Source organism: Melospiza melodia, chromosome 1 (assembly GCF_035770615.1).
Source record: "Melospiza melodia melodia isolate bMelMel2 chromosome 1, bMelMel2.pri, whole genome shotgun sequence".
Taxonomy (NCBI): Eukaryota; Metazoa; Chordata; class Aves; order Passeriformes; family Passerellidae; genus Melospiza; species Melospiza melodia.
In genome coordinates this window covers 11,273,138-11,299,486 of record NC_086194.1, presented here as the reverse complement: position 1 = coordinate 11,299,486, position 26,349 = coordinate 11,273,138, and the positions used below count along the sequence as shown (strand labels likewise).

Here is a 26,349-nt window from a genome sequence, read left to right as displayed (position 1 = left end):
GGCGGCGGCGGCGGCACAGCGCAGGTAGCGCGGCCATGGTGCCACCGCCGCTGCCCCGGAGCCCGCCCGGAGCCCCGCAGCCCTCAGCCCCGCGGGCGGCCGCGAACATGGCGGAGGGTCCGCGCCCCGCTGCCCCCGCACTCACCTGTCAGCCACAGCCGCGGCGGCGGGCGGGGAGGGGCAGGGCCGCAGGCGGCGCGGAGAAAGAGGAGGGGAAGGATGAGGACAACGAGGAGGAGAAGGCGGGAGGGGCAGCAGCGGCGACAGCAGCAGCAGCGGCAGCGGCGATGATCGCGGCGCCGCTCGGGCAGGACGCGCCTCCCCGGTGCCGAGCCCTCGCGGCGACATCCGGCGGAAGCGGCGCAGCCCCCGCTCCGAGCCGCGATGGCGACGGGCTGGCACCGGGACAGCCTCCCTCCCGCCCGGCACTGCCCGCGGGCTCGGGAACGCCCCGGCCTCAGGGAGAGCCTCCCGCCCGGCACGGCCCGGGGACTTGGCAGTGCCCTGGCCTCAGGGAGAGCCTCCCGCCCGGCACTGCGGGAAGGGAACAGGGAGAGCCTCCCGCCCGGCACGGCCCGCGGGCTCGTGAACGCCCTGGCTTCAGGGAGAGCCTCGCCGCTTTGGCAGTGTCCCGGCCTCAGGGAGAACCTCCCGGCCGGCGCTGCCTGGGGGCTCGGGAACGCCCCGGCCGCAGGGAGAGCCCCGCGGGCCCGAGAGTGCCGCCGGGGCTGGGCAGGAGCTGCCCCGGCACCCCGCACTCCCCGGCCCCGCTGCTCCCGGGTCCCGCAGTGCCGGAGGTTAAACAGCGGGATGTGTGCCGTGCCGAGCGCGGCCCCCCGGGGTAACGCTTGGCTCCCTCACCGTTACTGTTACCGAATTGAAACTGCTGCTGCTGCTTTGGTTAGTCAGTCACCTCCCGTAACACTGCATCAGGTGGGCTGACAGGGAGATGAAACCTTGCTGGAACACCACTGGAATTCCATATTTTTTTAATACAGAAGGGCTGGGAGATACTGAATGTGGAATTTTTCCGCTGTGTCTGCAGACCGAGTGACAGGGGCAGCGCATCAAAGCTAACCACGACGTTCTGCAAGCAGGCTGTTCACTCTGAAGCCTACAAGGCGTAATTGAAATGTGATTAATTCCTTTGCTGATTAGCACTTGGAATAAACCTCCACCTAAAATTCTTATTCATTGTAGCAGATAGTGAAAGTCAAAAGAGGCCTTCGCCTAATTATTTTCCCTCTTCCGGCAGATTATCTTCACTGCCTTAGAAGAGGTCTGTAAAAAGGCCAGAAGAACATGTGCCAGTGAGAGCTGGAAATATTACATTTTCTTTTAATGTGCTTCCCAACTACAAATCTGCCTGCAGTTCTCATTTGTCTTTTTTCCTTTCTACTCACTTCTGTGCAGTCATGTCTTAAAGCTGTATTAAACAGCAACAACAATAGTGGTTTACCTCTTTACTAGCATATTTTTCCATTACTGGAGGTCAATCTCCAAAATCACTAATTGGTTGAGAACATCCTGTAATTTTAGCCTATTCCCTTCTTCAAAGCCACTAAAAGAGAGCAAACTAAATAGCTAAATGGCTTCAAGGAAGGGAAAAGAGGGGAGACTGCACAGGCAAAAGGAGAGGGACAAGGGATGGAACAGATGTGCCCAGGAGGAAGCTGAACACAACCTGACTAAATGCTTTGAATGAACTTTGAAGTTTGATGCTTTGAATTCTCTTTAGAGTTGGTGCAGTTGTGGGTGGCTCAGCCATCTTAGCCAAGTGACAATTCGAGTTCTCAGCTGTTCAGTTTCTAACTAGACATTTTTAAGCCTCATAATCCCTACCAAAATTACTTTACACTAATATAACTGTACTGTACTGTAACAATTTTAGCTATATGTATGAAGTAAAAAAATGTCCAGCACGAAGAACCACCTTAGAGATTTCCTGGGGAGAACACCTGGCAGCTTTTTTCTCTTCTGGAGCAGCACACTCCCCAGGAGCAGAGTGCATTACAGAGATGGCCATATTTTCACCTGAATAAATGCAAAATACTGAAATGAGGAAAGATGGGCTTAGACAATTTTTTCCTTAATACAGGGTGCCTCACCTGAAAATGAGCAGGCCCTGTATGGATGCAGTTGCTTTTTCATGAGAGGAGAATGACAAGTGGCCTGTTGTCACTCTAGCTCTGCTGCTGGTTTGGTTTTGTCACAGCACTGCAAGAGTGGCAGGAGCTGTGTAATGTGTAGGAGCAAGTACAGAACAAAAGACTGCTTTTCACAAAGTACCTGATACAAAACAAGAGACATAAACATCAATACAGGAGCCATGGGAAACAGGGCAGTACTAGTCAGCACCTTTTAAATAGGTTTTTCAATAAGAATACAGTAAATAGAGTGGGAAAAGTTAGGTTGTCCTGGACAAATCTACTTCTGCACCCATGGCTGGACTAGAAAAGAGAAGATAGGAGGCTTGGGAAGTCAGCAACATGACAGAGCAATAGCTGAACCTCCCAAATCAGCATTTTTCAAACCTGTAAATGTAGCAGGAAAAGGCAAAGCCTTCTGTCCAGAGCTCAAACCAAAAGAAATAAAACTAAACCAACCGACCAAAAAATTCAAGAGAGAAAAGGACTCAAGGGTTATTTCTTGATTCATATAGGAAACCTTCTAATAACTCCTTCCTAGAAGAGTGGTTTCCTATACCATTATTCATTCACCTTATGCTGTATAAAAACATTTGGAAGCCATCCATCACAGCACTCTTTCCATCAGCTTGAGATAGCAGAACAAATGCAAATACAACATCCTACTTAGATATTTAGCATATATGTATTACATTCTTACTACAAAGACATCTGTCTTCTCTGAAGCGAGCTGAAGCCAACCCACTTCCCTGAAAGAGGCCTTTTAAAAAGAGTCAAGGGAACAGGAGATTAGCTAAGACTGGGAAGAATTTACTTCTCATTTCAGATAAAACCCAGGTTGTTTCTCAATAAGCACACGAGTGGATCATTTAGACAAATATTTTGTGAAGAGCTACAGCTCCAGGCAGGAAAGGACTCACAAGAGAAATTCTCTAGGGAGATCAGGAACAAGGATAGCTCTGTAGCAGAGAAGGGTGAAGTGGAAATCTTAAACATCAGAGCAAGTTAACAGGAAGGTGAAAAAGAACAAATTTACACGTGAAGGGGGGGAAAGAAGCCCATTAATCTTCCTTGGAAAATCTGAAAACTGAGGACAAGCATTTTTCAGGAGTTTATGCATTCTAGGCTGGGGTCAAATCCCAGCTTTCTTCAGCATTTATTTCATCTTGTAGCTTGTTTAACTTGCTGGAGAATTGAAAGGTTTTCCTTGAGTTTGGTGGGTATTGCACTTCCCTTTCTCTTAGTAGGCACCAAAACTATGTCAGGGGTTAGCAACTGGTTGGATTTTCAGGGGAATGAAAGACTTTCCAGTTGTTACAGGAAACTGTCTTTACCTTGTTAGCTGAGTGTTTGAAAACAGTCAGGGGACTTCAGGAGATGCAAAAACTAAGTCTCAAAAGCATTTGTATGTCACTTCAGGCATTCAGTTTATGCAGGGTGGAGTACAAGTGAGGTGAGGTAACAGTGAAGTGCATACCATTACAAAAATTAGCATGCTTTATGTTCAACACAGAGCTTTGAAGGTGAAGAGCAAGTCTGGAGGGGAGCAAAAGGAAAGATGATACAGGGGACATAAAACCTGGCATCTGGTTAAGGGCTTGGGAAGTCTCTCCCTTGTTTATTTTGTGAAAATGGTTTGTTTGTCTCTGTCATCCTTTGGCCCTGCTTCTTTGCCTCTCACTTTCCACCAGGACTTGTTGCCACTTCTTGCTGCTCACCAGCATTGACTCAGGTGAAGTGCTTTGTTTGTCTGTGCAAGACAGAAGTTGTAATTATTTCTGACTGTCAGGTTCTGAGGTGCCTGCATAGAAATTTTCAGTAGTTATTGCTAGGAAGAAAAGCCTCTTTTCTCTATCATCCATAAGCACATTTCTCCTGGCTTCCCTCTGCTGTGCAGCCTGAAGGTCACTGTGTACACCTGCCAATGTCCCATGCCAGCTGTGCCCCAGGCACAGACACATCTCTGCCTCCCAGGGGAGTAGTTTCTATTCTAAAAGAGCTTCACTCGCAGGAGAGCTGTGTGTTAACTCTGTTGGCATCATATAAAATGCTGGTTTCTATGTCCATCTCAGTAGTTGGGGGTTTTTTTGGTTTTTTTTTTTTTTATGGATCTGTGTAGCTCGTTTTGTTACTTTAGGAAAATGATAGAAGAAAAAAAATACAGTTTTGTTTGTTTATTTTTATCTGGAACAATGAAACAAGCAAGTGATTCATGTGGTGAAGGATGTTCTCAGTATATCTATGAAGATATACCAGTATATCTCAGTCTCCAATTATTGTTCTTTTGTGCCAGTGACTCAGCAATAAGTAATCTGTAAAGTAAGGAAAAGTAAACTCAATAAAAAGCAATCTGTGTACATTTCTGTCCTTTCTGAGAGTACATATTTATTATCAACAGTCCTGTGATAACATTACATTTGTAGCTTATTAGTGAATAACACAATATTAACATTAGTAGATAATGCTATGGTTTATGTAGTTAAAAGGATATGTAGCAGTGAACACATTGTTACAGTCTTATTTTTTTTCTTTTTTTTCACTTTTGATGCTCTGCTGGTTTCAAGTGGCTTTCACTCAAATCACCTCCACTCTTCTTTCTTTCAGCAAGTTCTGCACAGGGGAATGCTGTAAGATAACCCACCCCATCCCCCCTCCATTGAAAAATATTAACTGTCCATTTGAACATTTGTGCTGTTAATGATATCTCTCAGTGACAGGCCATCTGTCCTGTTCACAGGAAAAATCAAGCAAACCAGGCTGAAATGCTGGAACTTGATCTGAGTGTGACTCAGAGCAAGCCTTGCCTCCAAGACATGTGAAATATCATTTCTAGGCTTTTTATGGCATCCAGTCAAAACCCAAATCTGTGGACGAGCAATAAGCCAGCTAAAGTCTTGCTGAGAAGGTATTTAGCCATGGTGGTGAGAAGTTTCTAGAGGCTGGTATTGAAGTTTTTCTAATTTGTTATCTGTGCATATCTAAACTCCCATATCTGACCAGTTCACCTTGACATCCCACCTGTGCTCCACTGCTGCCCAGGATGTTTGGTTGTTGCTTTCTCTGCCCTCAAGAGCTCACAGAGCCAGGCAATTCCAGAGCTTGACTAGCACAGTGTGGAGGGGTTTGACAGCTGGCCTGCAACAAAGCTGAGTTAATAGAAGAAATAACAATTGATGATTTTCGAGTGTATCCATAGCAAAGAAGAAGACAAAGCCATCAGCACAGAAACAAATTAGAAAAGATACATGACAATTTTTGTAAGCTAGATTACATGCATAAGTAGATGTGTATACAAGTAGATGTGCCTTATTAAATTTCTGTAAAACTTTTGCCGATTATATTAACATTAATTGCTTTACACCAATGAATATAAGTTATTGTGATGTAGTTAATTGTCACGGACATATTGTATGAAAAATCCTTTTGCAGGATCTTTTCTCCTGAGAAGCTGAGAAACATCAGCTTCTCCATGTTTTGCTGCTCTGGAATGTGATTTGGAGAATTGTTTACCCAGCATATGAAATTGTTTTTACTTGATGATCAATGACAGCCACCTATGCTGAGGCTGTGAGAAGTCACAAGATTTTATTATCATTCCATTCCTTTCCTTTGCTAGCCTTCTAATTAAATCCTTTCTTCTATTCTTTTAGTGTAGTTTTAATATATCATTTTCTTTTAATATAATGTAATATATATCATAAAATAATAAATCAACCTTCTGAAACATGGAGTCAAGATTCTCATCTCTTCCCTCGTCCTGGGGCCCCTGCAAACACCATCACAGTTAATGACTTAAGATCACGCTTTGTTAAGAGTATATAAGCTAGAGAACGCTCAGAATAAAAAACTTTTTTATTCTTGAACCCTGACCACGTGTGTATATCACGTCCAACCCAACAGTGTCAGCACAGGAGCTGCCTCCCAGCAGCTGTGGCTCAGCGCAGGAAGGAGCCGGTGTTCATCCAAACCTCCTCAGCTCGAAGGATGCTGCTGCGGATCAAAGAAAAGCATCCAGGATGAGATGTGCCAAAGCCCCCCGGTACTCTGCAGTCCCGGGCTTATGGCCGCCGCCTGGAGCACTCCCAGACCGAGCAAATATTCCATGCTAGAACTGCTTGCCACAAACAGCGGTACATCTGTAGGAGCCGGGGCTTGGGCACAGCCCTTCGGTTTTCGTGGGTGGGTAAAAAGACCATAAGCAGCGGGGAATGTTAGAGACATTCAAGTTTAGACATTGGGATGGGCTGCCCAGGGAGGCGGTGGAGTCACAGTCCCTGGAGGTGTTTAAGCAAAGTGTGGATGCGGCACTCAGTGCCATGGCTGACACGGTACTGTCCGGTCATAGCCTGGACTCGATGACCTCAGAGGTCCTTTACAGCCTCACTGATTCTGTGATTCCCTTCAGAAGCCAAAGCCTGCTCCCTGCTCAGGGAGTCCGGCCCAGCCCGGACCTTCTCCGGTACCGGCTGTGGGCACCGCTGCACACCCCGCCCACCGCACCGCCCCGCGCCCATTGGCCAACTCGCCGCCGCTCCCTGTCTCTATTGGCCAGCGCCGCTCGGTGCTGTTTCGCGATTGGCCGCTCCCTCCACCTCCCCCACCTGTCACTGCTGGCGCCGCCTCCCGCGCCGCAGTGGGGCGATCGGGCGATGCGGTGACGTCAGGGCCGGGCGGCGGCGCCATTGGCGGGCGGGGTGTGACGTGCGATGTGGCGCGCGCTGCTCCGGGCCGGGAGCGCGGCCCCTCGGAGCGGCCCCGGCGTGAGGGGAGAGCGGCGGGGGCCGAGCGCACGGACTGCGAGGTGAGCGGGGGACGGGGCAGGGAGAGCGGGGCACGGGAGAGCTGCCGGGCGGGCCCAGAGCGGCCTCCCTGCCCTCAGCTCCGTGCCGAGGCGCGTCCAGAGCTCTGTGTCCGGTTCTGGGCTCCTCCGTGCCCGAGAGACGTGGGGTTCCCGGAGCGGCTCTGTCGGAAGACAGCGAAGGTCATGAAGGGGCTGGCGCATCTCTTAGAAGTAAAGGCTGAGGGAGCTGGGTCTGTTCAGCCTCGAGGAGAGACAGCTGAGAGGAGACATCGTTAATATCTATAAATACCCGTGGGAGGGTGCCAAGGGAAAGGTCCTCATTGCTGAGCAGTAAGGCAAGGGGCAGATGCACAGGAATTCACCTGAGCGTGAGGAAAGGAATTCCTTTCCCTATTCCCTTGGAACAGGAGTCGGTGTGAGCCCCTGCCCCGGGGATGCTGCAGAGCTGTCTGAATGCCCTCCTGTGTGCCCCGGGACGAGCCGGGCAGAGCAGGGAGGTCCCCGGGTGATCCCTGTTCCAGCCTGGCCCGCTCTGGGATTTGCTTTGGGCTGCCGAGGGCAGCAGAGGCTCGGGCAGATCCCCGGGTGATCCCTGTTCCAGCCTGGCCCGCTCTGGGATTTGCTTTGGGCTGCCGAGGGCAGCAGAGGCTCGGGCAGATCCCCGGGGGGCCCCTGTGGTCCCTTGGGCTGCGGGAGCAGCAGGGGCTTGGGCAGGGCGGGTTTTGCTTTGGAGGTGCCTGGGTTGGAACCCTGTACCCGAGCCTTTAAGGACTGTGGAGAAGATAAATCCTCGTGTACGGGATGCTTGGCGTTATAAAGCAGCTGGTGCTTGACCTTTGGAACTGGAATTCCTGCCACTGACAGCCCATAAAAATGTTATGCTCAGCGTGGCTGTCCTGCAACAGCTGCTGCAAGGCCTTCCTGAGAAATAAAAGTGTTTCAAGCACCTGTCAAGTGTTGCTATGTGGTTTGTATTGTGGGTAAGAAATTTCAGGAAGCTAAAAGCATATAAACTCTCTCAGAATAAAACTGGTGTGCAATTTGCACCATGTCAGAGAAACAAGCCATTAGGTTATTTCTCCCACTCTGCCCAGATCCTTATGGAGGTTGTTTTTTAGTGAATGACTTTTCATTGTCTGTCTTCAGTGGAACGTGTGCTACCATCAGGATGCCTGAAGTAAACACAGATCACCTGGATGAGCAGCAGGTGCAGCTCTTGGCAGAGATGTGCATCCTTATCGATGAAAATGACAATAAGATTGGAGCAGAGACCAAGAAAAACTGTCACTTGAATGAAAACATTGACAAAGGTATGGCTGCTTATCTCCTAATTGAACCATTAAGTTGATCAAATATTTTCAGAAGCATAGTCATGATTAAATTAAAGCCTTGATCTCAGGTGAGTGTTGGATCAAACCAGAGCAAGTGTCTCCCCTCAGGCCCCTCCTCCTCAGCATTAAATATTTAATGTTAAAATGCTGCAGAATAGAGGAACACTCAATTAGAGGCAATTGCAAAGGAGAGAAATGTGTGATTGCACATACAAGTTTGATAAATATTTTAAATCACATTTTGAAGATAGAGCAGTATTTTTTCCTGTTTTGGATACCTGGTTCTATATAGCTTTTTCTAAAGAATGCTGTTTGTTTCTTTGCTGAGTTCTTTTCAAGTAGAAAAGGATTTCATTTTAAAGTAGTTCACCCAGAGTTCTACTTCAAACCCTGCTAATAGGAAAGGGTTTAACTGATTTTGGGTTGGTCAAATTCAACAGTCTCTCTTGGAAGTGTATGACCTCTTTTTATGTACTTAGGGAAAGCATCTTCCTGAAGAGTGAGGAATAACAAACTGAAAAGGTGAAGAAAACAATTATAAAGCAATTATACTGTTTTTAATGGAGCCTGTTTTTGTTCTGCTTTTGCAATTCTTGAAGGGTCTTGAAATTCAGTTTTTTAGCAATTTTTGAGTCCTCTCTTCTAGATTGTAATTTTATGGGTGCCAAGCTCTCCTTGGAAGCTTGCCCAAATGTGCACATTCAGAATGGTGAGCTGACTGAGTTTAGAAGAACTCCTCTGTTGCATTTTTATTCTAGGAACTCTTCTAATCCCATGTTTTGCATAAGCTGACTTAGAAACCTGAATAATAGCTCTTGAGTTATTGATCAAATTCCTGGATTTTAACATATATTAATTTAAAATTGGATTATGTAAGAACGAGGCCATTATAAGCCCTTAACTGTCTTTATATACTTTTTTTCTCTTGTATTAAATATCTCAGTTTTGTTGTTTGTTTTTTAATTTTTAGGTTTGCTGCACCGAGCTTTCAGTGTTTTCTTATTTAATACAGAAAATAAACTGCTGCTGCAGCAGAGGTCAAATGCCAAAATTACATTTCCAGGTTAGTGCTGAAACACTGTATTTATATAAATGCTTTATTTAGATCAATACTTTAAAAAAATACATCAATCCAATCCTGCAGTGGACTCATTCTGAGGTTTTAGAATTTACTGCTTTGGAGAGGACATTCTTCCAGTACTTTTGGGAGTTCAGATTACCTTGTGGGTGAAGTAAGATAGTGGGAATGCTTGTGTATTGTTATATATATTCTTGGGAAGTGGTTGTCCCTGACATGTTTGCTCCTGTTGGTGCAAGGGCAGAGGGTGTGGTGTTTACCCCTCTGCTGCAAGACATTTATGGAGGTTGAAGAAATGGCTCTGGTGGCAGTGCAGAGTGTCCCATTGCCCTGGGAAAGGCTGATGTGCAGCAGAGCCCTGGTGCCTGGCACATCTGTGGACCTTTGTGTTGTCTTGACAAACTCTTGTTTAATTCTGCCAGAAGTGAGGCAAAAGTGTGGCCAAACCATGCAGTGCGTGACTTGTGAACACTCCTGAACTGTCAAATGCAAATAGAGAGGCATAAAAATAAGGAGGGGATCAAATAGAAACAGCTCACATGAGGTGTGCTGGAGGGAGCATGAAGCTGTCTGTTGCAGAATTTTCAGTGGAAAACAAAATCAAGTGTTTCCAACTTGAGGAAGGAAGACCTTTTTCTTTTTTCCAAGGGAATCTTTACTTCAGAGCTTGTTTCAACCTTTTGTCTATAAAAATCAAGCTCAAAAGCATCTAAAATAAAGTTAGAATATCTACAAACGAAGCATCTAAAATAGAGTTAGAATATCTACATTTTGACTGGTTAGCAGAGAAGGAAAAAGTTAAAAACAGAGTATAGATTGTTTGTCCTTTAAACACAGATATAAATTTTGTATTTCATTCTACTTACTGCCAGCTGTTCTTGAAGCTCTGGGAATATTTTCATTATTCTGTTACATATGAACTCCCAAAAGTAATTTTAATTAGCATTTGAGAGATAAACAAGGCCTTTACAGACTGGCTCTCTAAGTAGTGTTGGGGATAAGAATGCCTGTCCCCATGGGTATCAAACAGTAGCCTGCAAAGTAGTGCTTGGCAGAGGCAAATCCCAGTGCAAAATATGTAGAGGAAAATGAGAGGTGTCAATATCCCCTTTCTGTGACCTTTGTCTGCAAAACAGAAATGAGGCTGGCATGTGTTCAATAACTGGCCTTTGTCTCTGGGGGATTTTGGTGTTGTGGTTTTTTGGGTTTTTTTCCCCAGGTCCGTATATGTGTCCAAACTGAAGTGATTGAACTTGTTGCAGATTGTTTCACCAACACTTGTTGCAGTCACCCTCTGAGCCACCCACAAGAACTGGAAGAAAACGATGCCATTGGTGTTCGGAGAGCAGCGCAGAGACGGCTGAAGGCAGAGCTGGGAATTCCCATGGAGCAGGTAAGGAAAGCAGAGAGAAACAGGAATTCTTGGCAGCACTTGCCAGCTTACAGACTGTGTGTGGCAGGCAGAGTCAGCCTCAAACCAAAAATCAACTCATCTTTGGAGATGCAGAGAAGTGAGTGAACTTCCAGAGATCCCTGGAGGGCAGGGTTACACTTGGTCTGTCAGTTCATGGTTCTGACCTTGGCTTCAGGTTGTCAACTCTTTTCCTTGGGAGGTGAGGGGTAGGTGCCAGTGTTTGTGTTCACCAGGGCTCAGTGAGTGTGCAATAAAGTCTGGTCAGCATTATTTAAAACATGCCATATAGGAGAAATACACTCCCAGTATTACAGGGTGAGTCTGGCTAGAGAAATGCTGTGCAATTCATGCCATCAAACTGCTTTTTCTTTTTCTAGTAATTCTTTGTGAAAAAGTGCATTGCAGTTGTACACTTGGGAACAAATAATTTCTAAGGAGGAGGATGATAGCTGATAAATTGTACTGCAATGCCCAGCACTGCAGTTCTGGTCTGGCAGCACTTCTGACAAGTGTTTTTTTGTAGGTACCTCCAGAAGACATCTCCTACCTGACTCGAATTCACTACAAGGCCAAGTCTGATGGCATCTGGGGGGAACATGAGATAGACTATATCTTATTTGTGCAGAAGGATGTGACACTGAATCCTGACCCCAACGAGATCCAGAGCTACTGCTACGTGACACAGAAAGAACTGAAACAGCTCCTGGACAAAGCTGCCAGGAATGAAGTTAAGATTACTCCATGGTTCAAGCTGATAGCAGAGACCTTTCTTTTTAAGTGGTGGGATAACTTGAATAACTTGAACAAATTTGTTGAGCATGAAAAAATACACCGAATGTGAATAGCTGGGATAAAAGGTGCTGAAGGTAGCAGTGATGTGTTGTCTCATTAACACTGGGAAATCATGATGTACCTGCAGAGAATTGCTCCACATGGAGCATGTTTAATTCATACAGAGGGCATAGCCAGTATTTTTTCTTCTGTCTTTGTCATGTCTTCCCCCTTATCCTTGGTTCTGTTAAGATCTCATGTAAAATGGGTAACAGTAGAATGAAACCCCTGGGTTCCTCCTCCTCCTCCATTGCCTGGTGAAAGATCCTCAGCCTGTGTGTGCCCTGCACACCTGGGAGGGAGCCAGGCACCTCCTGCCCAGCTCAGGGAGGAGGGCTGGGCTGTTCCCATTGAACTCAACCACACATTAAATAATGATTACACATGACTGTGAGCTCTGCTGTGATGTTGAGACCAACTGCCAGAAGGAAAAAGCAATTCAAAGTAATCAGGATTATTTTTAATTGCAGAAAGCAAATCTCTTCAGCTACTGTACTCTATAATTAAGCAAACCCATAAAAGCTTAAGTAATTGGATTGCCTGTGTGGAGTAAGTCTGACTTTGAAGTGCTAACAAATGTGTTAAAGCTTTAGATAATAAACACTGTTTGGGAGTTTTCCCCCCACCAGGCTTTTCTGATTATTTGATGGTTGAGTACTGGACATCCCAAATTTTTTAAAAAGATGTTAATTACAGCAAATGTAAGTGGTACCTGTCTAATGTCAGTACTCTGGCTTTGGAGACAGGATGTGCACTAAATGGCTCTTCTCCATTTTCAGAAAACAAGGCATTTTGATATAAGGGCTTTTCATTTCCTGTAATAGTCATTCCCAGACAACTCAAACCCCTGAACCCCACAGTTCAAGACTTAACATTTGTGGGCTTACACTGGGTCTTGATGTCAGTTAATTAGAAATTGTAAAAGAGTACCAGAGCTAATCCTTTTTGATCTTGCAGTCAATCAATTGCTAGTAACTTAGGAGGATTTTTCAGTAAGACAGATACTGAAGGGTGCTTCAATTTTAATTACAGACTGGGGGAAAGGAGGGTCTTCAAAAAAGTGTGATTTCTTCTGTTAGCACACTGTTTTTAAGTTCTTGCAGAGCCTGATGAAATAGGATGTCATGCAACTATCATTAAAAGTAAACGTGGTTGTAATGATTCTGTGTCTGGATTTAGGGTAAAGTTAACTTTTTCCATGGTCAAGGTTTCTCTTTCTCGTCCCTGTTGTGACTGCAGCACTGAAGCTTCCATGTACCAGCACCTCCAATGGTTCAAGGTTTAGAGCCAAGTTTGTTGTGTATGAGCCAGAACTGATGAATTGTTTCAAAGGAAATATCAGGTGAGGGAGCAGTGATGTGAGGTAGCAGCTATGTTGAATTCAGTGCAATCAGCCATGATAGCCAGCTGTAGGCAATGGAGAAGTTCTCAAATACTTTTTAAAATCTAACTTTATAATTAAACCACCTTGCCTAAACCCTTGGACTGTTGTTTTCTTTCCAGATGTGAAGCCACATGGAGAATAATCTCTGTCATGCAGCACCCTGCCCATTAAACACCAGTGAAGCAGCATGATGTGGGCAGGGCAGCAGGGCACAGATCTATGGAAAAAAGTTCTGTTTTTCTAGTTCAGCTTGGAGCAAAAGCTGGCAAAACAGATCCTGAAGCAGAAGCCCTGTGCATACAGAAGCTGAAAGAAAACTTTTGTTTAACAGTTCTTAAAGCCCCTCAGTTTTTCTTGGCATTGGTCTTCTTTGCAGGATTACAGTATACTTTAATTCTGGATGTATTACACAAAGTAGATGAGAGCAGCTCCATGAATTTACACATGCTGCAAAATTTGACATCTGAGTAGTCACTGGCTGTATTTCAAAAAGTAGTGATGTGAGGGCTCTTTCTTCCTCCTTATTTTTTGGGGGGCATGTGTTAATTTTTGACATGGATTTGAAATGTACTGTTCAAGCAACACATTTATAATGCATAATTTTACAAACTTCTATGTAATCATTGACCAAGTAGGGACAAAAAGAAAATATTTCCCATTTGACAATATATTTTGCCTTGAGCAGATACAGAATTTTGTCTATCAGGTCCCAAAGAGAAAATGTCTTGCCAAGCCAAGGATGACAGTAGCATGTGCTTGGCACAAAATTTCAGTCTGATCCTTTTTCTCTACATATCTGAAATAATAATCTGAAATATTCAGGGTTGTAAGGTGTAACCTTCCCATTACAGGTGGCAGGTCAGTACCAGAACTGCAGTTTCTCCCCCAGTGCCCCTGTAGCTCAGTGAAGTGGCAGCATTGCTCCCGTGCTTCAGTGCACAAACACAAACTTTGTATAGATCTTGATGCTTTCTGTTACTTCCCCCCATTTCAGCCTTCACCAGTGCCATAAACTCATCACAAAGGATTATCTGCATGCAGTAATCCAAACCTTACTGAACCCAGGCATTTTTTATAATGGTAGTTTAACAAGGTGTTCATATTTCTAGACTTAACCTCATTTAAATTAGGTTTGTATAGAAATAGAAACACTTTACTGATACATGAAAGTCAGGAATAAGAATATGGAAGAAAGTATTTTTATGGGTTTATAAATGGTTTCTGCCACTAGAATTGGGAAATTTCAAGATATTGAAATTCTGAGCTTGAAGTATCTTAACCATGAACATAAAACACACACTTAAACACCAAGTATTACCAAAAAGGATGACAGGACTAGAAATTAGTTTTAATAAATTTAATTTTGATTTTAAATTGGATTTTTTTGATTAGTTTATAATCTTGATTCAGAAGACTCCTTATCTTCTCTGTGTTTTGCCAGATTTCCTCTTCCCAGTCAGCAGATGTCTTGGCTTCAAGTTAAAAATGTGCCTGTCTGCCTCTCCTTTCCTGCCCAGGCGATTCATTTTCCTTTGAGCTTTCTTTGCCATGATCTTGACCTTCTTCACCATCTATTTTAAAACAAACACACATACAAACATGCAGAGTAACTTCCTCAGTAACTCAGGGAACAAGTTTTAAGAAAACCCACACCTTTAAGAAAACCAGCTGAGCTGGATGGTTTTACAAAGGACATTAACACCAACTCTAGAGCAGTATCACTGTGACACTATCGAAGTGACACTAACCCTCCTTAGCAAAACGTTCCAGTGCACTAACACAGGATCATGCTGTGCCTGGAATTCCTCACTTACTACAGGTGGAACTCCACAGTCTGCAGAATTCTTCCTTCAGATTTGCATTTAGAGACAAGAATTTAAATATACTTCTTTGGTCTATATTAGTAGAGATAATAATGGTCTATGTTATTTGTGAGAAGGAAGTAGAGAAACAGAGTCCAAATGAAAAAATGATGGAGCTGCAGGGAGACCAAGCATGACCTCTGGACAAACACAGCCAGCCTACTCTGAAGTTCCCCAGGAGCTGCTCTAGGTGTAACCATGCTGGTAGAGCTGCCCAGCAGGTGAGAACAGGTAAATCACAAACCTTTTCATCGCGGAGGCCGGACACGTCCCGTGGCGTGCGAGAGCAGCTGCGGCTGCGCGACACCGACCGCGGCGGCTCCGACTCATCGCGCTTGCGCTTCCTCGTGGTGCTGCGCGACCTCCTCACGTAATGGGCCTGAAATTGAAACCATCATCTAAGCCTAAAGCCAGAAACAATCAGCTCATTTCTAGTCAGAGTCATAGGAAATACAGGAAGTGGATTGATAAATTATATTGGTTATTCCATGGTAACGTAAAGATCTTGACAGATATTGGTCACTGGCTCTCTGTCCTACAGGAACATTCACATTTCATTTAGCTTTTTTCCTCCACAACTGGCCTTTTTCTTTGGGTGGAGTAGACTCATAACTAATCAATAAAAAGATACAAATTAATGGAGAGCAACATTTAAGTAATTTTGCAACAGCAAAATAGCAATGACGAAGCCTACCCTGATTAATGTCCTGTGCACTGGGCAAAGCTCTAAAGAATTTCAGTCATAAAGACTGATCATGTATAGCATAAGTATTACATTTCTACATTGCTCCTACATCAACATGGCATAGCAGCTCTGAGAACCATAAATGCTTGCTTCAGATGTGTAATGTTGACAGTTCTTGTTTCCTACCTCCTTGTATAGCTAAAGAATTAGAGATCTCAAGATCCAGGGAGCTGTAATACTGCTGGATTTGCTGTACAAAATGTTTTGGGTTTTTTTCATTTATGTCAAAATTTCTCCTGGAGGCCAGTCTCTGATAAAGTACTTTATCTGCCTTACATTTAAAAATGCCAGCTGCCCTCAAAAACTTCAATTACAGCTCATGGAATTAATGAACTATAAAAAGATAGGCCTGATCTGTTGCTATTACTATTTCTGACATAGTAGAGTCTCATCCAACAAAGCAGACTTGAAAATTAAGAAGTATGCTTACCTAAGCCTCTTCTTGAATCCTACACAAATTCCAAGCAAGCAGTGCACATTCTTGATAAATGTTAGTTTTTCAGCTTATACAACCTGTTATCTAAGTCTCTTTTAAACAAGTATTATGTTCAATGAGCAAAAACTTACATCATCTTTATTAGTCATGTCAAGTCCCAGATCAGTCATTTCTTTCTCTAACACCTTCCTCTGGACCTGTAAAAACACAGTTAAGAAAACACAGTTCTTTCAAAAAAAATCCTTCCACCTTACATTTTGTCTCAATATATCACCACAAGTCATTACATTCACTTTATATTACTGGCTTTATCACATCCACACACAGGTCACTGATGTCCTACCTTCACATTTCATTTTTTGCACCCATAAATTCTGCTTCACAAGACTCCAGTGGCCCAACAATTCCCAAAGATCATATAATTAGTTTCCCTTTTTGGGGGGAAGCTGACAAGGAGAGCCAGTTTGGTCAAAAATGTTTCCTTTTCTCCCAAAAGGCACACATTCTGAGAAGGTAAGAGATCCTGGGGGCAACAGCAGCTAGATTCATTTTCTCAAATGTCTAGTTATCAGTTTATTACTTTGCAGTTGTCCTGGACTGGTCAGAAGAGACTCTGCCACCACATACAGTGATTACCTGGCTACTAAAGAGACACATCACCTTTTCCAGAATAAATTTTAAATTACTGTGATTTTAAGTAATTATCTAATTCTTAGCATTATTTGAATTTTAAGCAAACAGACAATATACAATGAAACAATCCAATTTTCTGAAATACATATTGAGTTTTACCCAAGACTCACTTACGTGACACACAAAAAAAGGGTTACTATCCCTCCTCAGCTAAGCAGTGACCAGAACTCTTGGGAGAACAGAAGGGAGCAAGCAGTGACAGGGCCAAGTATGAGCAAAAGGCATCAGTTCCACTATCCAACAGTGAAACAGGCTTTCATGATGCTCTTACATAGCAGCAAGATTTTTTTACAGAACATGTTCTACACTCACCTTTTTAGCTGTTCTGGGCATCCTTGGACCATGAACATCTTTCTCCTTTGACTGCAGGATTTTCAGTTTCTTCTTTTCTCGGATTTTCCTTGCCAACTGTCTGATTTCCATCATTTCTTCATCTTCACTTTCTGGTTCACTGTCATATTCTCCAGCAGCTTCTCTCAGCTCTTCTTCTTTCTCCAATTCTTCCAGTTTCTTAGATTTTGAAGAGGTAAAATGGAGATCAGATCCTTGACTTACAATCCTCAACATCATATTTGTACATGGTCCTGGGCCATGACAGCACACAGGCCCTTCAAAGAAGGAACTACTTTGCCTGATAACCACACAAAAGGGGCTGGGGATAGAGATCACTGTGAAGCCATGGACACACTGCTGTGCAGACTCACTCCATCACTCCCCATCAACACTTGGCTAAATTTGTGTGGCTGCCCAAAGCTGCCCAGGGTGTGAAAGCAGCTGTACTGTCCTGTGAGCTGTGCTTGCTGTGCCATTTCTGGAAACAGACTGAAAAACCCTTCTCTTCTGACATTCAACATGAGTCCAGGACACCAGCAATTCACAGGAACCCAACAGCATAACTGGCAGGCTCCATGGGCTGCACTCACCACTCCTCCTTAACAACCCAGCAGGAAATCCAAACAGTGACTGTTATTAGCTAAAAATCTTACAAATTGAGCATTCAGTCCATTTCCTCCACAGACATAAATCTGATGGATGAATTTCATATTATTAAAAATACATAAAGTTTGATAGCTACATTCCTGTAGCTGTAGTCAAAGAACAAAGAAATATAACTTCAAGTGCAAACCTCATATTTTAGAATGGAACAGTTAAGATCACCATCATTCTGACAAGGTGAAGCAATTTTCCATTCTTCTGAAATTCTGTCCTTTATCATTCAAAAACTAGTACATTTTCCCATGACAATTGCAGACAATGCAAAAAAAGAACAGGTTCTCATGATACATTGTTTTTAATCTACAAATGGTAATTGACATTAAACAAACAAGAGATAAAGAGGAAAGAAAAGTGTAAAGCAAAAATTGAAAAACTCACTCTCATTATATCAGGATCAATGTAGTCAAGTATATTATGGCCTTCCCATATCTCTGGAATCTTATCATATTTCTCAGATGAATTCATTAAGTCCCAGTATTCTTAAAAATACAACAAAAGTTGATAAAGAGACAAAAATTAATTTCAAATAATGTTCCCTGACAAAAAACAACACTCAGAACACATACACAAAAGAAGTGCCCTACTCCTAAGAATTTGGCAGCGCCTCTGCTATATTCACAAATATTTCTGATCTCCATCCTACTACATCACTGAGCCAAAGATTGCTCAGTGATGGCATGAACCACTGCCCCAAGACATGCCAGGCAACAAAAACCCAGCTGAAACACAACACATGCAGTTCTCTCTCATATTGATACTTTCTTAACAAAGAGAGCATCAGAAATTAATGAAGTACTATAATACAGAATGGAAAGAAAAAATCACTTGAATCATCAGAGCAGCTGTTTCATGTCTGTGACTCCAAAATGGGAAACAACTGAGTAACACCACAAAACACATCAGTGAAGATCTCCAGTTCTGGAACAGAAGGATAGTATGCACTGAAATGGTGGCACTGGCAACTAGTTGAAAGGAGTCAGGTTTAGGTATTCCCCTTAAGGCTGAATAGCCACACTTTACTTATAATGGTAATTTAGCAATAATAATGGTAATACCAATTCTTATCTAATACTTACTCTGCAGATCCAAAATATAATCATCTCCCATTTCAAGTTCAATATCTCTCTCCTGCAAAGACATACATGGCTTTAGATACCATTTAATTTAGAAGCTATGGACTAACACAGCAAATTTAAAATCCAGCTGCTGATTTCCTGATTTAGAGATGCCACTTACCAATTTCCTCTTGGGAGTGTCCACTTCCATGCGCTTCTTACGAGCTACTACTCCTTCAGGTATAAAAGGCAGTCGCTCCTGGAACAAATCCACCCCAAAAACAAAAGGAAAAGTTCACATCAGTTTTTTTACACTGATATAAATCACTAGCTGCACTGTAATGTATTTCTGAAGAATACAAAATCCCAAGCTCCCAGCAGGAAAGGCACTTACAGACAATAGATTAGAAAACGTCATCATATGAATCTGTTTGCAGATTAACAATGACAGAATTCTTATCCTATTTAAGAAGTATTGGGAAATACAATAAGTAGTGTAAACATGTAGCCTACCTTGTTATCTCTTTTGGTTGGCATGGCCAAGTGTAATCTATTCAGTACTTCATTCACTTTATTTCCTTTCATTTTAGTATCAACGCGATGGGCCAACAGTCTGTCACAGGCCTGAGAGGGCACATGGCAAGGTAAGGTGAGGAACAAAGACTTTCAGACACAGCAGATGACACTGCAGCCATTCAATCCCAGGTATCTGGCTTCACATCTTACTCTCTTTTTGTCTTATACTTCTAACTCTCAAGAAAGCATCAAATTATTTTATATTAAAAGCATGCTGGGAAGATGCATATGCACATATGGTTTTTTAATAGGTCTCCGAAAAAAGTCACAATTTTAAAAAAATTATTCCAACATTACTTTCCATTTTCACCCAAGCTCACTTGAGGTGCAACAAGGAAAACATTTTTGAAGTTTATCTTATATAATGCAGTCTATAATGCAGTCTAACTGAGATTTTACTCATAAAGGGAAGCAAGATGTTAGCTGTTCATTTGGGATGAAACTAAGAGAATGCACCTACCTCTGTTTTAACTTGGATTACACCTTCTTCAGTTAGTGTACTTGTCTCTATTACAGAAAATCCTTCTGCTTCAAAAGCTTCAAATATTTTCTAAAATTGAAAAATTAACCCAAATAATGACATCATGTGCATTTCTTAATATACCACAATACATAAAGACCAGAAATCTTAATCCAATATCAATACCTACAAGGCATTACTATTTTATTAGAAGGTGTTTCTAAAAAGATGACAGGAAGCTTACAATTATAGTTCTATTTAATCTCTTCCTTATTCTATAAGCAAATAAAAAAGGCACCTATAAATGACCCATAAGGGAAAAAGAAAAAAAGGGAGAGAGACACAAGTTCTATGTGCTTTAGCCTGTAGATACAATTGCCTGTAGATAAAATTTAGCCTGTAGATACAACTGAATTAAACCTGTAGGACATTTTATTGCAACTGTTCAGCAAGACCTCTGAGTCTAGTGCTCACTGTGCCTGTCACTGAAAGGATTATTGTGTAAAGCTATTATCTAACTTCCAATTAAAGCAGTAATTGTAAGTTCTCACACCATCAGAGATTTCTGAAACGATTAAGAACCTGCCTTCTGTTTGGCATTTACAATATTTAGGCAAGGACATTAGACAGTACTAAAGAAAGATGGGGTTGAGACCTGCAAAGCTACTTCCCACTGCACAATTAGAGCAGCTCAATAGAGGAATGATCATGTAAAAGATTTTGCCCAATAAAAATGATAATCATCCACAACGCACACACGGTATTTTTGTACACATCAGAAGACAAAGAGGTGAGCAAAGTATTCTAACCTGGCTGTCTTCAGGAAGTTCTGAAATCCTCTTCACATCACATTTGTTTGCAACAATTATAAGTGGCTGATAAAAAGGCAAAAAAAAAATCTTAATTCAAGTTACCATGTTACAAAGCCCTGGGGTTTGTTAACAATGTGAACAAAGCTCACCTTGTTAGCAAACAATGGCTTGATATTTCTGAAGAGCTCCACCTGCTCCTCCAGGCTGTGCCCACACTGCTCAGACACATCCATGACGTAGAGCACGGCCGCACGCAGATGTGCCAGGGCAGTGATAGCCTGCATCTCAATGGTGTTCCTGTCCTCCAGGGGGTGATCCAAAATACCAGGAGTGTCCACCACCTAAAATTAACATCATTCAGCCAGGTGTTACTGATCAGCTGTTGCAGAACACGTGGTTGATTGTTCATCTATATTGTCTTTTTTAAGACAGCGACAGTTTTTCCTTTCTGTCACAAATAGAACTGTGAGCTCTGCCAAACTGGGAATGTGAAAACGTAGAAATGGAAGAATGAGGTTTCATAACCAACACTCCAAGTATTGCAAAGGAAGGGAATATTCTGCCCCTACCCAGCCCAGAATTTGAGAATGATAAAAAGTGATCTGGCATTAGTCAATAATTCCATTTCCCATCTTCCCTCCAACAGAACACAGACCCATGCATGTACATTTTTAGAACAAGTTTTGACTGCTGCTCTCACTTGGCACACTGCACCTTGCACAGCAGCTGTCAGACACAGCCTGTCTGATCAAGACAGAAAAATGCACCTCCCCTGGCAAAAAGGCAAATCAGGCTATAACCAGCTCATTCCTTCAAGGAACTGCAAAATAGTAACAGTTCTTACCTGCCAACGTAGATACTTATAATCCATATGTCCCACAAAGAGAGATTTCGTGGTAAAGGCATAAGGCTGCACTTCTACATCTGCTCTTGTAACCTTAAAACAAGATTTAGTCACACACATTTATTTAAAAATTCCTGAAGTTGCAAGCAGTATATTCTAATTATAATGCACTGTCTTTGCTATGGGGTAAAAAAAAAAAAGCTAAAAATTGGTTTTTCTAGCTTCTCTGCAAGTATTTGTCTATCAGAAAATATGCTAATGGGCTGCTATTTTGGAAAAGATAAGGATTTTTAAGAGTGAAATCTATCAAAACTTTCCATTTATTCCTCCAGGAATTTAATTCAACCTCTACTCACACATTTGAACTTGCTACTGCTCACATGAGACTCTGTCACAACTATATCAAATTGTTTAAAACTTATCTTATTTTAATTAAATTGTATCTCAATATTATCTATAGAAAAACCACACACATACCTTATTTATAAAGCTGGATTTCCCAACATTTGGGTAGCCACACAGCAGAAGAGTTCGTGTATTGGGATCAATGGTTGGCAAACGAGACAAATGCTGTCGCACTGAAATGTGAAAAAGATTTTTTAAGTATCTCTGATAATTTAAGTTTTACTGAGATTGAATAACTATACATATGCTGAATTGTTTACCTAAAAATCAGTAACATTTCTGATATATGATCATTTATGAAAGTATGTAATAATTTGCAGACTCCACAAGTATCTACATACAACAAAAATAAAATTTAAGAAATATTTAAGAAATGAAGACCACTATCTTACAGCTAGAATGACTCCACCAAGTCAGGCAACGTAACCTGAAGCACTAATAAGTCTGAAGTAAGGAGCAATGTCTGCAAAATCTTTAGCAGCATTTTTCACATACATGTTAGTGAAAAGAATGGTAAGTAAAAGACTGCCTGTGACTTTTAAACAAAGAAAAAGTTTAATCACTGTTAGTGGTACTATAAAAGCTAATAAATATTCAAAGAGAAAACTATTTTGTTGAGAAATAAACACTAAGTTTTTGGGGATTTTTAAAACGGTTACTGTGTTTCCTGGATCGGTAACCTGTACTAAACACATTCTTCTAAATGCTACTAAGCCTAATAAATTTTATACCCAATTCAGGTGCCTTTTTTTCAGCCCATATGTAACACCCACCTTGCTCCAAATACTCCAGGCTCTGTTTCTGTCTCTTGATGATGGTGCACATGCGGCCCAGGGCGGCGCGTTTGAGCTGCTTGCAGCGGTACAGGGAGTCGCCGTACTTCATCAGCCTCACGTAGTCCTTGGCCACACTGCAGGCACAGGGAGCACAGATCAGCCACAATGCCCCAGGTATGGGGAAAACAGAGAAATGAGATGAGCACAGATCAGCCACAATGCCCCAGGTATGGGGAAAACAGAGAAATGAGATGAGCACAGGTCAGCTGTAGCCAAGATATTTTCTGAAAAATCCTTTCCTTAGGATTTTTCCTCTTGAGAAGCCTCAGGAACAAAATGTAAACAATGACTGTCTGCTGCTGTGGAATGCAACAGGTGCATCTGTGATTGGTCTCATGTGGTTGTTTCTAATGAATGGCCAATCACAGTCAGCTGGCTTGGACTCTCTGAGCCACAAGCCTTTGTTATTTATTCTTTCTTCTATTCTCAGCTAGCCTTCTGATGAAATCCTTTCTTCTATTCTTTTAGTATAGTTTTAATATAATATATATCATAAAATAATAAATCAGCCTTCTGAAACATGGAGTCAGATCCTCATCTCCCCCCTCAACCTGGCACTCCTGTGAACACGGTCACAGACAGCCACAATCCCCCAGCCACAGCAAAACCAGAGAAATGAGATGAGCACAGGTCAGCCACAATCCCTCCCACACAGGCAAAACCAGAGAAATCAACAGCCCTTACTTGTCAATCAGGTTCTTGGCAATATTGATCTGCCCCAAAGCCAGCTTGTAGTGGTCTTTGTCATACAGGACATTCATCAGGTCTGCGTAGAAAGGATGAATATCCTAAAACAAATGCAGAATTTTTTGTTAAGCTAATAGCAGAAAGCTTAAAAGGCAGTTAAAAAAGCAGCTAAAAGCAGTTTTGTTAAGTTAAAAGCAGAATCTGATGTTAAGTCTCTTATTTTCTTACTCTGTTTATTTCTTCTTCAATGTAAGTTCTTCAATAACTTCTTCAATGTCAGTTCTTTTTTTTCTCCACAACAATGGACTGGAGAACAAATGACACTAACACAAATGACACTAAAAGCCAAACAATTTTCATTACCAACTTATGTAAGAAAAATAATCTGCTTGGTCATTAAATGCATTAATCTTAACTGCTCTGAATTTCTTCTGCAAACACATCTTTGATTTATTCATGCAGAGTTTCCAGTTGATCTTCTGCTTTCTAAAATACTTCATATTACAACTTTGAAGTCTTTTTTTAAGTAAAAAATTGCAAGAAGCCAACAGAAATTGTCTCTAAGAGGAAATTCATATTATAGCAGAAACACAGCAATACAATTAATTACTTTCTTTTCTGAGTGCTGCATTACATTCTATACAAGCCTGGACAAAAAAGGGGTTTTTTAATGCCCAAATAAATCCCTAACTTTTCAAGGAAATGGCATCTCTGGTACAAATCTTTTATGTAGAGTATTTCTGCTAGTTATGTATTTACCTGAAGAAATTTCATCACATGATGTTAAAAAAAACCCACAGAAGATATTTCTGTGAATTCTGGAGCAACATTCACTGGATATGAAATTATCAAGAAAAACAATTTAACAGGTGAATAATTTCAATCTGTGCAGAAAACTGCACATAAAAAAGTCCCACTGGGCACATGCATAGAGTTGCAGTTGTTGGAAGCTAATACTGTGTTTCTAACCCCACCCTTTATGGGGTCAAGGACAACAGTTATATTGTCAAATTAACTCCTGAAGATGGAAAGCAATATGATACATTATATTTCTTGGTATTTCCTTGGGAAGATTAAACATAAGCAGAATTTCCATATGCACACACAAAGAAGAAATAGGCAGACATAATATTCTCAAAACCCCCACATTTTGTCTTAATTTAAAAGCAACTTCTGGCAAACATATCTGATCAGCTAAAAGCTTGTAAATTCCAGCCTTTAATGACCATCCGCGGGCACAACTTAACTTCTGCTCTTCATAGGAACATACAACTTTTGCAGTACAAGTTTTGCCACTACTCACAGTAAAATCTACTTGAAAGCAGCCGAACTGTCTACACAGAGAAATCAGCAAATGAGAAAACACTTACATCTAACTTCGGGAAATCTGTTAAGATCTGAGTGAGTCTGTCATGGTAATTTTGCTGAGTAAATTTGACTTTTCGCATATAAAAATGTCGAATCCGATGGATCTGGTAATGTTTGTGAATGACAGTTGGGGTCTTTCGCTGAGTCTTTGACAATGTCAAGTCTATGAAGTCCTGCAATCGAGGAAACATGATTAATTACACAAAACGTCAAGTTCTTGTAAAGGCAACAATTTTATTTTGGAGAAGGAGCACGCTGAGGAGTTAAGTACAGCCACAGTGGGACAGGCAAGTTTTAGGGCAGGCAGGAATAAGAAGTTTGCACATTCCCTGTCCAGTTTCTATTGCAATGGACCGCGGCCCGGCCAGTCCGAGCCCTGCCGAAGCTCCCCTCACCGTGCTTAAAACCCCTTCTTCCGACTAGAAAAATACTTTATTTTCAAGCAAGACGGTGTCATGAGTTTCGGAATGAGGCAGGTTTGGAAAAGAGGAGGGATTTTTGTGGGGACATCCCCGCAGGGAGAAGCGCGGCCTCAGGATCGCTGCTCAGGATCCTGACAGGACCCCCCCGACCCTGTACATGGTACAGGCCGCCGGGCGCAGCAGCACCAGCCCGGGCAAGTCCACGGCTCCCGCGGGAGGGGGAGCAGGCGAACCCGACACCACGCCGGCACCGCGGAAGGGGCAGGAGGGCAGCGCGGTCCTCTGAAACCGCCGAGCAGGAGGAACGGGAGGGACGGCCCGGTGCGGAGGGCACTGAGAGCAGGGGCCGGGGCCGGGGCAGGAGCGGGGGAGCGCGGCCGTACCTTGGCAGACGGAACCACCGTGATCTTCTTGAAGTTGTAGAGCGCCATGGCCCCCGCCACCGCCGTGCCACGCGCCGGAAAGGGAGCGCGCCCGGAGCTCTCGCGAGAGCTGCGCGCGTCCGGCCCTTGCGGACCGAGAGAGGAGGGACGGGAAGGGAGAGAGGGAGGGAAGGTGGAAGAGGGGCAGGCGCTTGGGGTTGTGTCTGGATCTTGCCCGAGAAGCATTTGATCGCCAGCCGGGTTCTGGCAATGGCTCCCTGATGTGATGATTCAGGGCAGACATGGATTGAGCCCCGTAGGGCCGAGAAAGCAAAACACACCCTCAGCCTGTTGAGCACTGAGTAAAGGCTGATCTCCATTAGCACCAAGGAGTTAAGAACAGAGGGAATAAGGATGGCAGAAGGGACCCCGAAAGCCTTACAGGGGCCAAGGGGCCCACGAGTGGCCTTGTCCAGCTGGCAGCCAGTGCTGTGGCCCAGCAGAGACACCTGGAGATGGATCTCCAGGAGCAGCTCTGGGTCACCTGTGGGATACCAGGAAAAATATCTTGAGATTGTGCAAGAATCATGGAATCACAGAATCTGTTAGGTTGGAAAACATCTCCGAGGTCACTGAGTCCAAACACCAGCATGTAATCTCAATGCCACTTTGCCACGTCCGTAAGTCCTTCCTCAAACACTTCCAGGGACAGTGACTCCCCTACCTCTCTGGGCAGCCTGTTCCAGTGTCTGATCATCCTTTCTGTGAAGAAATTCTTCCTAATGTCCAACAAAAACATCAACC

At 43.0% G+C, this 26,349-nt stretch overlaps 3 protein-coding genes across 4 annotated transcripts in view; 1 reads left to right on the top strand and 2 right to left on the bottom strand.

Annotated features, from left to right (window-relative positions):
• The window catches only part of WDR37 (WD repeat domain 37), a 44,596-nt gene extending 44,268 nt beyond the window's left edge, over nt 1-328 (bottom strand). For both annotated transcript variants that reach the window (XM_063148183.1, XM_063148193.1), the window contains exon 1: nt 146-328. The gene's annotated coding sequence lies outside the window, so the exon portion shown is untranslated. The remainder of the gene's footprint in view (nt 1-145) is intronic.
• Nucleotides 329-6,843: 6,515 nt separating this feature from the next.
• IDI1 (isopentenyl-diphosphate delta isomerase 1) lies at nt 6,844-13,079 on the top strand. Its single transcript, XM_063148168.1, has 5 exons — nt 6,844-6,948; nt 8,095-8,258; nt 9,250-9,342; nt 10,620-10,750; nt 11,295-13,079. The coding sequence occupies exons 1-5, from the start codon at nt 6,854-6,856 to the stop codon at nt 11,610-11,612; spliced, it is 801 nt and encodes a 266-aa protein (XP_063004238.1). The 5' UTR covers nt 6,844-6,853; the 3' UTR covers nt 11,613-13,079.
• Nucleotides 13,080-14,328: 1,249 nt separating this feature from the next.
• On the bottom strand, nt 14,329-25,656 carry GTPBP4 (GTP binding protein 4). Its single transcript, XM_063148155.1, has 17 exons — nt 25,567-25,656; nt 24,764-24,934; nt 23,391-23,494; nt 22,644-22,780; nt 21,943-22,043; nt 21,466-21,558; nt 20,771-20,962; nt 20,619-20,684; nt 19,810-19,899; nt 19,287-19,397; nt 18,955-19,032; nt 18,795-18,846; nt 18,097-18,197; nt 17,035-17,232; nt 16,161-16,226; nt 15,093-15,227; nt 14,329-14,557 (listed from the first exon to the last, which is right to left on the bottom strand). Exons 1-17 carry the CDS (start codon nt 25,612-25,614, stop codon nt 14,405-14,407), a joined length of 1,896 nt encoding a protein of 631 aa, XP_063004225.1. The 5' UTR covers nt 25,615-25,656; the 3' UTR covers nt 14,329-14,404.
• Nucleotides 25,657-26,349: the final 693 nt, after the last annotated feature.